General features: G+C 51.5%; 1 protein-coding gene across 1 annotated transcript in view; it reads left to right on the forward strand.

The window, feature by feature from the left end:
- Positions 1-301: 301 nt before the first annotated feature.
- Positions 302-16,234, forward strand: part of Pde2a (phosphodiesterase 2A) — a 91,844-nt gene continuing 75,911 nt past the window's right edge. The window contains exon 1 of the mRNA NM_001143847.2: positions 302-602. Coding sequence (NP_001137319.1) covers positions 532-602 — 71 coding nt within the window. The 5' untranslated portion in view covers positions 302-531. The remainder of the gene's footprint in view (positions 603-16,234) is intronic.

The raw sequence follows: 16,234 nt of genomic DNA on the forward strand, positions 1-16,234 counted from the left end.
CAGATTCAGCAGACAATGGTGTGTCCCCACCCTGAGGGACTACTTTGTGGTGGGGCCCCCAGCTCCATCCCTGCTCTCACAGCTGTGTTTCTGCACCCCTTTCTGGTCTCTGTATTTCTCTCTGAGGTGCAGCTATCTCTCTTCCTGTGCTTCTCTCCGTGCCTGTGTATCTCTCAGTCTCTACCTCTGTGTGTCTTTTCCCTCCTCCCTCCTCTCCCTCTCTGTCTGGGCCTCTCTCTGTTCCTCCTCCTCCACGCTCCCTCCCCCTTCTGCATTATCAGACTTGCTCGAGCCTCCTCCCAGAGCCAGCCTAGCAGCAGAGGCAGTAGCAGCCGGAGAGGCAGGCGGAGCAGCCCAGGAGGCAGCAGAGCTGGATCGGGTGTTGAGTACAGCCAGAGTCAAGAACAGCCATAGCTCTTGGTTCCTATGCCTGCTGGGAGTGCCCCAGCCAGAACTCCGAGCAGTGGGAGCAAGGGGGGACAGGGCGAGGTGCCACCTTAGTCTGGCCGGGGAGGCAGATGATGAGGAGTGATGGGGCAGGCATGCGGCCACTCCATCCTCTGCAGGAGCCAGCAGTACCCGGCAGCGCGACCGGCTGAGCCGTGAGTACTAGCAAGGGGGTCTGGGGGCTGGATAAGCAGCAGCTAGAGATACCACAGACAAGGTCCGGGGAGTGAGTCCCTCGAGGAATTGGGGTTGACATGAAGCTCAGTCACATGGGAGGTTTGATCCTGCTGGGGACAGCTGCAGGACAGCAACCTAGTTACGGGGTCTCTGTGTAGGGGAGGGGTGCCTGGCATCCATCCAGGAGGTGATGAAGCTGGGGTCCTAAAGAAGGGCTCATGGCTGGGGGATGGGTGGTGAGAAGCCTGAACTATCCTTAGGGTGGGGTGAGGAGTTTGGCCAAGGAGTTTCTAGGAGCTCTGGTGGCTGAGAGGGGTGGTTCAGCACCCTGGAGAAGGACAATCTTTGCCAGGAGTGTGTGTGGAGGGGTATAGGGTGTGTGTATAAGAGAATAAGGATACACATGTAAGTGAGAGTGATGCCGGAACAAGAGAGTGTCAGGGGCAAACATTCCATGGAATCAGGTATTAAGGGATTGGGATATTACTTTGTGCAACTTTCATCTCAAAGCATCCATCCCAGGATAGTGTAGTGAGAGCCACGGGGTGCCAGCTTTGTTCAGGAGCTGCATGTGTGGATGAAGGAGCCACTGTAAGAAGTTCCAAGGTGGCAAGCAGGTGATGATGGTGGTGGTGGTGGTGGTGGTGGTGGTGGTGGTGGTGTGTGTGTGTGTGCGCGCGCACGTGCACGTGCATGCACGAGTGCGTGCATACATGCACCTGTGGAATATAAGGGACATCATGGGTGTAGAGCTCTTGAGAGTTCTGCGGTCCCTGGGGTTGGATGTGAAGCAGACTGCATGGGTTTGTGAGGATCAGTGTGTGGTTGTGGGAGGCTACTGCCCGTGTCTGAGTGAGTGCAGGCTGCCGTGCGTAGGAGGAGGCATGCATGCCAGGTCACTTGCATACTGCCCTGCATGCTAATGTGTGTGCCCTGTCACAGCGACGCAGTATGCATGGTTTGTGCTTGCTTGGGTGTGCATTCACAGTTGTGTGTTATCAGTGCTCGAATAACTCCCTTTTATGTATGTGTAGGTGGATCTGTGTGTTCTCCTAAGTGTTCTGGTGTGGGAGTATGATCATGGGGCTGGTGTGAGAATGTGTGTACGTCTTGGTCTTTGTGTAACCAATGTACATGCGTGTGCCTATTGGTGCCCATTTATGTGTGTGGGTTTCTTTTCTTTTGTGGTTGAATACACAGTTGGGACACTTTGGCCTGCCCAGGGAGGGAAGAGGTGGCTGAATGTGTGACCACCTCTGTGAGCCCAGGACAATTCATTCTATACCCTGTGGAGAGATGCAGAAAGAAATAGGCAATAATACCCCTGTCCTCTGGGGCCCCTAAGCTGCACAGACACAAAATAGCTCAAGAATAACGAAGCAATAAAGAGCAGCACAAGCTAACAGGTGGTGCATCCTGGGAATGGCTTACACAGAAGCTGTGAGGTGGGAATGGGCGGAAGAGCAGGGGGGCAGGGGGCTGTAGAGATGTGTGGTAGGAAACAGCTGCTGGCTGGGCAGGAGCCACACCTTGCAGAACTTTGAACTCCAGATCCCTTGGGCTTTGTATGGAGGTCCCAGGGGAATCTTGGAGAGTTTTCTGCAGGAGAGGGATATGAATATTTGGGCAGAGGAAGGATGGGATTATGTTTGCGTTAGAAACCTGCTTCAGTGACACTGTCAAGGTTGCTCAGAGAGCTGGGCCCAGAAAAGGAGAGTAGGGGACAGACCAGGTCAAGGGGCAATGAGGTATGGGACCAAGTCGGACGTGTCGGCAAGGGGCAGATAGAGTAGAACTTTCTGCAGTGTATCTTCAGGCAGAGAGAGAGAGAGAGAGAGAGAGAGAGAGAGAGAGAGAGAGAGAGAAGAGAGGAGAGAGGAGAGAGATCCTAGCTGAGGTGCATAGTGGCAGAGTTACCTTTTGCTAGCCTCCCCTGACTGCCAGACTAGGGCAGGCTTATCCTTAGCCTAGTCCTCAGCAGCAGACCCGTCCTCTCCTTTGGGCTCCTGGGCTGCTGTGGGTCAGCTCACTGGGCGTTAGCTGCCCATGTTCTTTGCAATGCTCCCCCTACCCACCAAGCAGCTCCTGCTACTTTTCCTGCTTCCCACTCCGGCTCTTGTCCCCAGAGACTGCTGATGGCTTGTCTGGGATCAAGCCAAATGGTGATGGGGGGGATGTACTCCCATCAGTGCTCCTCTCCGTCTTAATGGACTGGAGTCTCATTCTCAGCTATACTGCTGCCAGCCCTGCATTTCCCTGCCTTCTGCTGCCTGGGCCTTTAAAATATAACCCCTTGGCTCCTTCGCTCACTTACTCATTCATTACTTCATTCATTTGTTCATCAACAGAGCCTCCCTGGAGCCTGCTTAGTACCCATGACCTGGTCATTAGACACACTGTCACAGTCTTCACACTCAAAGTATGCTCGATATGAAAGAGACAGGGACGGAAACTGAGACCACACAGTGTCACAGGGCCACGTGGAAAAGATTCTGAAGAAGAGAAGTTTCGCTGGGCCCTGAAGGATGCTCCCAGGCAAGGAGTGGAAGACACAACATGAAAAGACAGGAGGGTATGGACATCTCAGTGTAGTCAAGGTATAGAAAGAACCATGCTAGGAGCCAGAAAGGAAAGGGGCAGGCAGGGCCAAAGGGGCCAGTGTTTGTAGGGTCTCTAATGTCACCCCAGGAGTGTGGTCCTTGTGTCAGGAAGCAGAGATGGGGAAAGGTTTCTGGGTAGCTTGCCTCTGCTAGGAAGCCCTCATAGATAGCCTCCTCTCTCTAACCCCTGGGTTCACCCTGCAGTTTTGATTCCCTCACGGGACAGGGTTGATAATGTGGCTCAAACACAGCCCTGTGATGATGTCTCCTGTACTTGAGTCTTTACCCACACAACCAAGGAGTTCCTCAATGGCTGCCCCGTCTTCCCACCCTACTCTACAAGGTTTCCTCTCCAAATCTTGGATGTCAGAGCCATCCTGTGGCTTTGCTCTGTCCAGCTCCTGACTTGCACACTCCAAAGACACTCACTCTTTTCTGCTTGGGTAGCCCATTCCTTGAAAGCAACCCAAGGCTGTTTGCTCCAAGTACGTGGCTTGGCTTTCTGTCCTTTCTCCATGCTAGGTCATTGTCCTTATCTTAAGCTGTTGCATGCAGGGGTATACATGGTCTAGGAGGGGCAGCTTTCCAGGCAGAATGAGGGAAACGAACAGCATCTAGTGAAAATACGTAGTGAGCTGAGTTGGGGCAGGGGCGGGAGGGCTGACTTCTTTAGAAACCATGATACAGAAGCAAACCTGTCCTGAAGGGAAATGAAGGTAGATTATAAGAACTTTCCACCACCACGGAAGGCTGTGGAATCTGCTGGCTGGGCGGCTGGAGGAGAAAGTGTCCCAGGATGGGAAAGAGCTGGAGGCTCTTTATTCATCCTTCATCCGCCCACAGGTGACCAACATCAGCCAGGGATGGGGAGATGGGATTCAGTGATGGAGGCTCATCCATTCGTTCAGCAGCCCTTCCCGGTGCTGCTGCCCTGCTGAGTATCGAATTCCTAAAGAACATGGATGGGGCCAGTGAGGCAATGGAGGAAGGAGCCGCCTTCCTTCCTGTGCCTGGGCCACTGGTGCAGCCTTCGAAGGAAGAGTCACTTCTGGCCAAGTTGAGAGCACACAATGTGCAAAGGCCAGGCAGGGCTGTCATGGCTTTGCTTATGCCAGGACTAGCAGAGTTCAGAGTGGCTTAAGTTTGAAGTGTGTGCTGGGAGGGAAGCACTGAAAAAGGAGCAAGGATTCAAGGCTAGACTATGGGTAGCACTTCCAGACAAGAAGGTGTCTCTGACAGCTCGGACATGTCAACAGTCTTGTAAACGTGCAACATTTTTGGTTGCTTCTAGTGCCCCTGCTCAGGGCCTGCTAAAGTACGCCATACTGGCTGAGAATGTTTCAGTGAAATAAGCAGAGACCTTGCAAATGAGGGCAAGGCAGTATTTGAAGAATGGGAGCCCTTCCAGAAAGTAGCATGCAAATGAATGCAAAACAATATTCAAATCAGCTCGTTGAGCTTGGCAGCTTAGGCACGGAGGACAAGACAGCCCCTGCTTCCTTGCTAGCCTCCTGTTCCCTCTGTCCCAGGCCCAGGCAGCCAGGATGGCAGCCTCTGCTGCTCCAAGTGTCCTGGCTTGTCTGACCCACAGACTATGGCCTCCAGGGTGGGGACTACGAGCTCCCTGTCAGTACCTCAGTCCTCTTGGGATGTCGATATATTTAGTAACGGGGATCTTTTCACACATTTATCTCTCATTGTTCAGCTGCCCGCTCCCTGGGAAAGGCCAGTTCGGTAGTGATGTGACCCACTTCTTGAGGTCCCTGAAGTGATAGTCTCCCTGCCCTTTCTGAGGCAGTTAGAGCTTGGTGCTACAGAAGGAGTCGGTGTCCGACATCTGGGAGGACTTCCCACTGGTGTTGCTGAGATGAATGAACCTTGGGACTTCTGGGATGTTCCTCCTGGTTCAGAAGAAGGTTTGAAGATGGGGGGAGGGAGAGAGGTGGCAAACAGATATAGGTTCTTCCCAGAGCCACGTGGCCCTGGGAAAGTTGTTCCACTTCACTCTGAACCTTGTACAAGAAGTGTGCAGTGGCAATAAGCAAGCCTTCTGTCCTCGCAGAATAGTTGTGAGGAATCTGGAAGCACAGAGCATAGTGCTAGGGATCCAGTGAGCGCTCATGTAGAGGCTAACTGCTGTCACTGTAGAACACCCACAGTCACCTACACTTTTAGACCACAGCTAGGAGCCCAGAGAGTGTCAGTGTGTGGGAAGGACAGGAGGAGGTGGGTGTGGTGAGTGAGAAGTGCAGATGCTCTGTGGGCAGAAGGAGGTGTCTGGTGGACATATGACCATTTTTCTAGGCTGCACCTGCCTGGCCTGAGATCAACCCCCAGAGAGTACAGTGGAAGAAAGAACTCACCAAGGAAGGGGTTAAACTCGTGGCCACACCCACAGCAGCTTGAGTCATTCTGGGAATTGTAGTTTGCTGTGAGTTTGCAGTAAGTATACTCGGTCTAGCCTCTTTCCAGCCAAATCTACACTCTGCCACTGAGGCTGGTAGTAGGCAAGCCTTAGAAGGGTAGGGGCTGGGGGCTGGGGGCTGGGAGGGCTCATAGATGAAGCAGCCCTGACCCTTTCTCTGCTCCCTGCCTGCTGTGTGCTTGAGTTTGGAGCAGGATCAAAAGATTAAGTCATAATGAGAACTCTTCCACATGCACAGGGAAGTTTGCAGCTGCCTGAGCCCGATCTCCACAGCTATGATCTTCTTTAATCCCCTCCACAAACCCAAGAGGCTGCTGTTTTCTGCATGAGGGAGCAGAGGATTCAAGAAGGGACTGACTTGCCCACTGGGATGAGTGGGGCCAGGCTCAGAGCACAGGGATCTTAGGCCCCAAAGCGCCTGCTCTTTCCAGCCTGCTCTTTCCATGATGTATTGGTCCAGATGACAAACCCCAACCTTGAGGAACAGGAAAGATATGGGGGATTCAAGTTGGGCACGAGGCATCTCAATAGAGGAACAAGAGCTGCCGGGGCAATGAAAGCAAGAGCTACATTCTGCGGGATATAAGGCCAAGGGGAAGGGGAGAGCTAGCCCAGGCCTAAAGACCTGATCTCAAGCTGAGAGAACTCTCATCCCAAGGGCTTGGAGTGAGGGTCAGACATGGTCACCATGGGACTTTGGAAAGGTTGACCTTGAAGCTTGGGGAGCACTGATTGACGTGGACAGACCAACAGTTGTCTAAAACTCGAATCCATCCCTGAAGCACCCGCCACTTGGGTTCTCTGCCTCTTTTTGCTGTCCAGGCTGGAGGTTGGTACTGTAAAACGGAGCTGTGATGTAAAGTCACACAAGCCCAGCAGGGGTCGCTACATAGTCCATTCCAGCCCCCAATCTTGGATGTTGGAAGAACCAGGAGGGAAGAGTGAGTAAGGAGCTTAGCTGGTGAAGAGAGGGTAACACAGTGCTCCACACCTCTTTTGAGCCCCCTTGCAAAGGCATACATAGTGGGGAGTGAGGATGGAGAACAGTTGAGACCTCAGATAGCAGGGACAGACATACTGGAGGAGCTAAGAGATAAGAGGTTTCCACCTCACAGTTCAGGGACTAACTGGGAAATAGACTCAGGATCACCTTGCACTTAGCTTTAGTTTTATTTTACTTTTTTTATTTTATATTGTTTGAAATTTGCCTGATGCTGAAACGCAGAATAATACTAGTTGATGTGTGGTGTGTGTGTGTGTTTGCACCTGAGTGTGATCTTCCAGTCTTAGGCATGTGTATACTAGTCAGAGAGGGGGAGAATGTGTGCACTCATGTTTGTGAAAAAAGTGTGTATATGTTTGTATGTGTGTGCTTGTGTGTTCATTCTTATATCTGAGTCTTGGTGGATAGTTGTGTATGCAAGGGTGGCTTGTGTGCATGTGTGTGCATGTGTAGAGTGTTTATGTGTTCTAGTGGCACTGTGGGTAACTGTGTTTGCCAGTGCATGCATGTGAAGGGCCTCAGGCCTGTACTATTGACTCAGTAAGGCCTCACTGAGGTCTGGCCCTATCACCCTCCCTCTTGGGTCCTGCCTGCCTGAGGGTAGAGAGGGCTGTGAGAAACACACGGGGTCTGAGTGCCCTCAGGGGACTCTGCCATTTTCAGTCCACGAAGTCCTTAAGGAATGGTCTCATTGTCTTCATGTTCAGGTTGGGTGGCTGCAATCTTTGGCCATTGGTCAAGAAGCTAGATGTGGCTGGGGAGGGGAGGTTGCATCCCCCCAGGATGACCACACCTTCTTGATGTTTACAGGGCTCCCAGCCTAGTCCTTTTATAGAGAAGCAACTTTCAAAGCCCAGCGAACAGCAGCGATATCATGCAATGAGATCAGGGAGAGAGACAGGGCTTAGAGTGGAGAGAAAGGTGTGTCTGGCCCGGAAGGCGTCTCCCTCAGCCCCTTAGGCAGTTGGGGCACCCTGAGGAGATCCAAGGCTGAGCTTGTGCCCCCCCTCCACCTGGGTGTCTCCACTCCTCTTGGACTCTGGCTTTGAAGTTTCTACCAGAGCTTCTGCATGCAGTGAGATGCCTTCCGGGGGCTTGTGAAATTTGTCATCCCACAGAACACTGGAACTCCATGAGATTTCAGTGATAGGTGTGTGTGTTTGGGGGAGGGCTCCTTTTAAAGCCTCAGTTGTGTCATTTTGAGCAGAGCCTTTAAGCTTCTCCCGTTCTGACATTGAAGGGTTCCCTACAATCTCTCCATGAGCTCTAGGTGCTAAGATAATGCTGGGCTATGTATGAGATCCAGAAAGTCAGCTCCACACCAGGGCAGGATGCAGGACAGAGTGGGGCTGCATGTGCGTTTCACCTGCCATGCATTTTGTTTCAAACTAAAGCGAACTTCCAGCGGTAGCTGTGTGGAGGGGCCACAGGAAGCTATGCGGAGAAGTGGCTCTCCTGCGCTCCTTGGCAGCTGTGCTAGTTAGTGCAAGGATGGGAGGTCACTTGGCCTGACTACAGGCTGACGTGGAGAAAACCGTCCCTGGCACTAGAGAGAATTCTGTTTTCCTGAGCTTTGGAACTAGAAGCCTCAGTGTCCTCTATCTGAGCTCATCTGACTCCCATCTTCCATGGGGGAGTCTTGGAACAGAGAGAAGGAGGGCAGTATGGGGATGACAGGTTCTGGCTAGAAAGAACTGGGGTAGGAGCGGTGAGGAGCAGGCAGAAGTAACAATGCCCTTACCGTGTCTGAGAACTCAGAGTTGCTTTAAAGCTCTGAGTGGCAGCCCAAGTGGAGAGAAGAAATGTTTTTGCAGTTTTTCTTTATTTATTTTAAACATTTAGTTTATGTGCATTTTATTTTATCTTTGCCTTTTGAGACAGGGTCTCATTGTAGCTCAGGGGAGCCTGGAACTTACTATGTAGCCAGGATAGCCTTGAGCTCTTGGTCTCTTTGCCTCTCCCCCTGGAGTGCTGGGATTTCCAGCATGCAACTCCACAGCCTGAAGAAGGAAGGGGTGTCTCCAGAGTGTCCTTTATAAAATCTTATTGTTTAATCACCTCAACAAGTCTTCAAGGAGCCAGTACCACCGTGTAGAGAGCTACCCAAATGTGTCTCCAGCAGCTTCCCATAGGCTGTGCATGCGGAGGCAGGGCTTCCTGTTGGAACGCTCAGACTGGCAGTGGGAAGGCCGAGGGCTAGAGAAACACTGGACCCAAAAGCCAGAGTCCAGGCCAGGAGAAGGGGCTGTCAGTGCCAGTGTGGCCACCACCACCTGACAATAGGAGTGGGGTGCCGAGGGGCCAACAGCTGAGCCCTCTCCCTTTCCATTCTCTGCTCTCCTGCAGCACCCTGCCTATATTCCAGAACTCATCTGGAAGTGGGGTGTGTGTGTGTGGAGGTGTGTGTATGTGTGCATGTGTGTGTGTGGTGTGTGTGTGTGTATGTGTGCATGTGTGTGTGTATGTGTGCATGTGTGTGTGTATGTGTGCATGTGTGTGTGTGGTGTGCATGTGTGTGTGGTGGGTGTGTGTGTATGTGTGCATGTGTGTGTGTGGTGTGCATGTGTGTGTGGTGTGCATGTGTGTGTGGTGTGTGTGTGTATGTGGTAAGTGTGTGTGTGTGTGGTGTGCATGTGTGTGTGTGGTGTGCATGTGTGTGTGGTGTGTGTGTATGTGGTAAGTGTGTGTGTGTGTGGTGTGCGTGTGTGTGTGGTGTGTGTGTATGTGGTAAGTGTGTGTGTGTGTGGTATGTGTAAGTGTGTGTGTGTGTGTGTGGTGTGCATGTGGTGTGTGTGGCATGGGATGTGGTGCCTGTGTGTGATAAGCCTATATGAAGCAACCACTAGAGGCCAGCCTCCCAGCAGGAAAGGATTACTTGAATCTGAAAGGACAAATGGATGATGGGAAGACAAAGTCCAGAGAGGGTAGGGCTGGCCCACAGTCACACAGCTGGTTGATCCTCAGAGTTAATACTAAAGCCAGGTCTAGCCTTCAAGCATCTGACTTTGGTCTGGTGGGTACTTCCTGAGGGCACCCACATGCACATGTGTGTTGCTGTCAGCCTGGGAATGTCTTCCTGCCCTGCCTGTGGCTCCTCCTATCTGTGTATCATCGTGTAGGGGGTGCTGCTAAGGAGTGTCCTTAGGGTCACCACAGGCTCTGTACTCTACTGTGCTGCCTACTCAGGCCTTTCAGCCATCTTTGATGATGCTCAGTGCGCTCTACCCATGTTCATCACCCAGCCATGGAGATAAGGCTTCAGTGGGGTCAGTCAGGTTACAGTTACTCTGGGCTTAGGCAGATTAAGTAGTCAGAGAGGGGATGCTGGGTTGACGCAGATGAGAGGTCCCCCAGAGGGGTGGCTGAAGACTAAGTTGCCCTGATAGGTCAGAGGGGTCATGTCAGCTCTACCCTGGCTCACTGACCTGAGTGTGGTCATTTCTCTTTGATGCTCTGGATCCTCCTTCAGGGACAGCCCTCTCTTCTCCAGGCTGTCTGCAGGGACAGCCAGCCCTTCCTGCTTCATGCTGCCTGTGCTTCGGGACACTCTCGGGACACCCATCAATTTTACCCAGAGGTCACTCGCCATCTCTTTCCCCCAGAGAGCAAAGTTGGGCCACTGCTCCTCATGTCCTGGTTATATTTGTGACCTCAGCAACACCAAGTCCACACCAAGTTCTCTCTTGAAGAGCTTCCTCCTGCCTGAGGCTTCTATCCTTACTGCTGTCCTGAGCCCTGGCTCTGGGCCTTCTTGGGAGATGAGTCAGTGAGGGTGGCTCTCTCGTGATGCCGAAGGGTTAGGGACTCTGGCCCAGCCACCTCATCACTGCCACACGCCAGCGGGAACGTTTCCAGCTTCCAGTGGACCTTGAGCCTTGACTCATTATCAGGGATAATTAGCTACCTTCAGCCCCGCTCAGTGTGTGATCATCATTAGGTGCTACCGTGGGCAGCTGGGTCCTTTAGCTGCAATACCTCCCGCTCAGCTACTCCCCTGATTCCAGCTGCCTGACCTGATGAATTAGGTGTCATGGCCACAAACACACAAGTCACCGAGAGTCTAGGCTTAGGGACACAAACACCAACACAGGTTCTGAAAGAGAAACAGACTCAAAAGATTTGTATCTCCCTACACAAAGAAGCTCACAGCCCACGAAGAGGCACCATGCGCATGGCAATCAGGCGTGTGTATTGAACAGGCTCACCTAAGACCGACTTGGAAACAGGAGAAGGAACAACTAGGAACATCCAAGCACACAGAGCAGGCTCACTGAACCAAGCAGAGAGCATGGGTGGGATTCAATTCATGCATGCTGCACCCCGGGGAAATCACTGGGGTTTGGTGTGGACACAGCGTTACCAAAGTCAGACCCAAGCTCTGTTTGGGTCTGTTTCCATTTTAGGGGAAAAATCCTCCTTTGATGATCCCTGCCTTTTACTCTGATCTCAGTGTCTCCTCTTTCAGGGGACTTCCCAGACCCCAACACACCATCCAGGTATCGATATAGATGATATATACATATATATATATTGATATCAGTATAAATGCATTGATACAGATTTAGGGTTGATCAGTCATAGCACTCTGACCAGTTATGTGTCTGCATTGACAGCTTCTCACTGTAAAAAGAAGCTTCTGACCAAAGTCGAGAGCAGCATAAATCTATAGATATAAAAATAAATATTTAGAAGGCACCTCGACAATATCCCCATTTAACAAAGCAACCGTAGTGAGTTATTCCCCATGGCTTATAACCTCCACAGCCATGGGGTGCTGGATAAGTTTAGACAGTGCCAGGCACGAACGCTTTACTGTCGAGCAGGCCTCAAATCCAATCAGAAAGCAGCTGTTTGCCTCGTAACACTCACGCAGTAATGCACCAGTGGCCACATCTGGCCTGGTAGGTTAGTGTTGTATCACGCAGGGTCCAGGGTGGAGTTGACTATGGACATCTTCTCTCCTTCACCGTCCTGATACAGTAGCCTGTCTAATGGACACATTCTGGTGCTATAAGAGCTAGCCAGCAGGGAGAAAGTCTCCCAGTCAATTTTAGGTTAATTTCTTTATGTCCTGCAACCAAAATGTGTGGAGTCCTTGGCAATAAGATCTTAACACCCAGTTAAGATAGGCAACCAAGAGCAATGGCAATAGCCTGTGATGTTCTGGGGGCTTCTGGGGACTCCCCGACCGATAAATCAAAGCTGGGTACCCCATGCCTGGCGCTGAGATTCTATCTTAATTATTACAGTCTCCAGGGGACAGCATTGTTCAGTCGGGTACCTCCTCTCAAAGGCTCCCTCCTTTTGAGACAGACTCCTACTATGTAGCCCTGACCAGTCTGGAAGTAGCTATGTAGACAAGGGTGGCTTTGTACGCACAGGGGTCTGCCTGCCTCTGCCTCCTGAGTGCTGGTGTTGAAGGCATGCGACAGACATCATGACTGATTTCCAACTCTCTTTAAAAAGCATGGAGGGAGGAGAGATGGTTCCGCAGTCAAGAACACTCACTGCTCTTGAAGCGGACCTGGGTTGTTCCCCGGGTCATGCTGACCTACAGCCATCTGTAATTCCAGTTCCAGGGGAGCCCTTATCTCTTTAGGCCTCTGTGGGCATCAGGCAGGCACACAGTGCACATTCATACATGCAAGCAAAACAGGCACCTGTACATAAAATAAAAAAAGTTCCAAAATTATATATTTTAATTAATTCGGACAGTACTGGTTTCTGTCGTGCTTTTTCATATGTCTTTAGGTTTACTTAGCCTAACCCCACCTCCTCCTCCCCCCCATTACCCCATGACATAGTCATTTAAACCTTTAGTCCTCAGTATGCCCCTCTTCAGTATGAAGTGTGTTCTTTGAACCCCTCCCTCCATGAAGGCCTATTCCCCACTTATGGTCCCTAGCTTGATAGGACCCTTTTTGTGTCCCCCATCAACCTTGGAGGCATTATTAACTATTTCTCACACAGCTTTTGTCAAATCTGGGATGAGGGATTTTGGTTTTTTTGTTCTCCTATATCCAGTGAGATTGTGACGGTGGGTGTGAATGGGCCATTAAACCAAGAAACTGGACAGAGGGGGATGTGAAGGGGGATGAGTCACCAGCAGCATGGGTCGGGGGACCTACTGCTGCCTCCTCCTTCAGACACTGTGGTTTGTTTTTCCCAGGCTCGCTGGCTAACCCAGTTCCCTCCTTCTCCAAGCTGACTTTACCTCTCATCAACTCCTATACATGCTCGTTTATGTGGAGTGTACCTGGGCTGTCCTCTCCTCCCCCTGCTCTCCTCCCCCTGCTCTCCTCTCCTCTGCTCTTCTCTCCTCTCCCCTGCTCTCCTCTCCTCTGCTCTTCTCTCCTCTCCCCTGCTCTCCTCCCCCTGCTCTCCTCCCCCTGCTCTCCTCCCCCCTGCTCTCCTTCCCCTGCTCTCCTTCCCCTGCTCTCCTCCCCCTGCTCTCCTCCCCCCTGCTCTCCTCCCCCTGCTCTCCTCCCCCTGCTCTCCTCTCCTCTGCTCTTCTCTCCTCTCCCTGCTCTCCTCCCCCTGCTCTCCTCTCCTCTGCTCTTCTCTCCTCTCCCCTGCTCTCCTCCCCCTGCTCTCCTCTCCTCTGCTCTTCTCTCCTCTCCCCTGCTCTCCTCCCCCTGCTCTCCTCCCCCCTGCTCTCCTCCCCCTGCTCTCCTCCCCCTGCTCTCCTCTCCTCTGCTCTTCTCTCCTCTCCCTGCTCTCCTCCCCCTGCTCTCCTCTCCCCTGCTCTCCTCCCCCTGCTCTCCTCCCCCTGCTCTCCTCTCCTCTGCTCTTCTCTCCTCTCCCCTGCTCTCCTCCCCTGCTCTCCTCTCCTCTGCTCTTCTCTCCTCTCCCCTGCTCTCCTCCCCCTGCTCTCCTCCCCCTGCTCTCCTCTCCTCTGCTCTTCTCTCCTCTCCCCTGCTCTCCTCCCACTGCTCTCCTCTCCTCTGCTCTTCTCTCCTCTCCCCTGCTCTCCTCCCCCTGCTCTCCTCCCCCTGCTCTCCTCTCCTCTGCTCTTCTCTCCTCTCCCCTGCTCTCCTCCCCCTGCTCTCCTCCCCTGCTGTCATCTCCTCTCCTCCATCTCCTCTTCTGTCTCCTCCTCCTATCTCCTTCTCTTTTCCCTTCCCCTCACTATTTACTCATGTTTTTCCTTTTGTTTTTTGTTTTTTGTTTTATTTGTGGTTTGGGTCAGAGTCTTTCAATATAGCCCAGGCTAGCCTTGAACTCTCAGTTCTTTCTCCGCCTCCTCTGGCTCTGGGATTACAGGTAGGAGCCACCACATTCAGCTGCTGCTTCTACTTCTAAGCGCTCTTTAGTCAAGCCATGGGCTCAGACGGCATGGCTTCCACATACAGCTTCCTAAGCCATGCAATTTATAGCTATCAGGGGAAGCAGTGGGGGGTGCTTATGAATGAAAGCCTGTCACATCCCAGTGGCAGGACCTGCGAGCCCTGCCACCTTTGTTCCTGAATCTGTGGGTGGGCATGATCTTGGCGCCAACCTCATTAGGGCTGCTGTGGGGATGAAGTGAGACCGAGTGTACAATGCCCCTGGCACGCACTGGGCTCTCTCAGGGGCTGTGGGGAGTGGGAAACGAGCTAATGAGACTAAGGATGCGCAGGTGCACACCAGAGGTGCCTATTGACACCTTGCTAATTGGCACTGAACAAACCAAACATCTGTACCATGAGCACCTACTAAGCACACACAATTGCTACTCAGATCCTCCTGAGTCTCAGCACAGCTGTTCCTGCCGTGAGGGCCTGGAGGGTGGGGATGGACTTCTCTTTTTAAATGTTTAAAAGTATGTGTTTTGTTGAGGTATAACTTACATATAGTAAAACCACTAATCAAAGAGTATAATTAGTTTTAATAAATCTGTAGTCGTATAATCACCTTGAAATTAAGAAAGGCATTTTAAAAATGATTTATTTTTATTTAATGTGTATGAGTGTTTGCCTGCACATTGTAAGTGCACCACATATGTGCCTGGCGCCTGCAGAGGTCAAATGGCAGTTGTGAGTCCCATGGAACTGGAATTATAGGTGGTTGTGAGCCACTGTGTAGGAAATGGGAACCAAACACAGGTCCTTTGCAAGATCAGTAAGCACTTTTACTTACAGGGCCATCTTGTCATCTTAGCATCCTCCTCAGAATGATCTCTTGGACCCTTTGTAGTGAATCGTGTGTGTGTGTGTGTGTGTGTGTGTGTGTGTCTGTCTGTCTGTCTGTCTGTCTGTGTGTCTGTGTGTCTATGTGTTCCTTTATCTCTCTGTGTATGCACAGAAGTGTGTGTTTGTGTATATGTGTATGCATATCTCTCTGTGTGTATCTCTCTCTGTCTGTGTGTCTAGATGCATCTGCATATGTGGTGTGTCTGTGTGTGCATGTCTGTGTGCCTGTATATGTTCTCTCTCTCTCTCTCTCTCTCTCTCTCTGTGTGTGTGTGTGTGTGTGTGTGTGTGTGTGTGTGTGTGTGTGTAGACTGGGGTAGGACTGTGAGAAGTGCTGGGTTTTTCTTGCACTGACATCTTGGTCACATATAGTAAGACTGTCCTGTATGTGCTGGGTGGTGCTACGGAACTGGTTACCCTCTCTGGGCCTTAATGTCTGCCATTGCCAAGGTGACAGGGCAGCCACTATAAAGGATACTTAAGATGTGGCTCATGATGACAAACCTTGGATATGAAACTGAAGTTGTGTCCTCAGAAAGGCATAGATTGGGGAATAGGGAGTATAGGGTCTGCACTTCCACAAATCTGCTTCTCCAGGTGTTATTTGGGGGCCCTAATGGCCATATATGGGCCCAGATTAGAACAGAGACCTGACCGAGATAACTTCACTCCCCCCACCAGGGGCCACCAACCCCATTTTTGGATTACAAATTCCCTGAAAAGAAGGGGGCCACTCTTGTTCCCCAGTTCTAGAACCAAATATTAAAGCAATTATGTAACTAGCAATAAATTACTTAAAGTAGTGACTCACTCAGCTTAATTAGAGCGAGAGCAAGGAGGGATTAAGGTATTTTTAGAGCACACACCTCACTCCCTCATGCTGGGTAGGGTGAGGCCTCTGTGCAAGGTAGATTAAGGACTAGGAGGCACGGAAGCACCCCCAGCTGATGAAAGCCGATCTCCCATCCTGCTGAGTCCCTAACAAAGTCAGAGCGGCAGCAGGAGGCATTCTGATCAAATTGGAGCATCCTTCGCTGTGGGCTGTTGACTACAGGGCAGGGAGAGTAGAATGTAGATGGTCAGGGACTATGTCTGTGATGCCCTCTCCACTTAGGAGGCAGACATATTTTGAGTTTAAGACCTACCTTTGATGGTCAGTAGCTCTGTGACCTTGGGTTAGCTCCCTTGTCACCCCAGTGTTTTCCTGTCCCACTGTGAAATGGACATACATTTTCTACTTGGCTTGTGTGCAAGTCATAAGGCCAGTACGTGTCAGTGAGGGTGTGTGTGTGTGTGTGTGTGTGTGTGTGTGTGTGTGTGTAAACATGTGTGCGTGAGAGGAGAGAGTGAGAGAGAGAGAAAGACAGAGACAGAGACAGAGAGAGAGAGAGAAAGAGAGAGAGAGAGAGAG

The sequence above is a fragment of the Rattus norvegicus genome, chromosome 1 (genome assembly GCF_036323735.1).
Source record: "Rattus norvegicus strain BN/NHsdMcwi chromosome 1, GRCr8, whole genome shotgun sequence".
Lineage (NCBI taxonomy): Eukaryota > Metazoa > Chordata > Mammalia > Rodentia > Muridae > Rattus > Rattus norvegicus.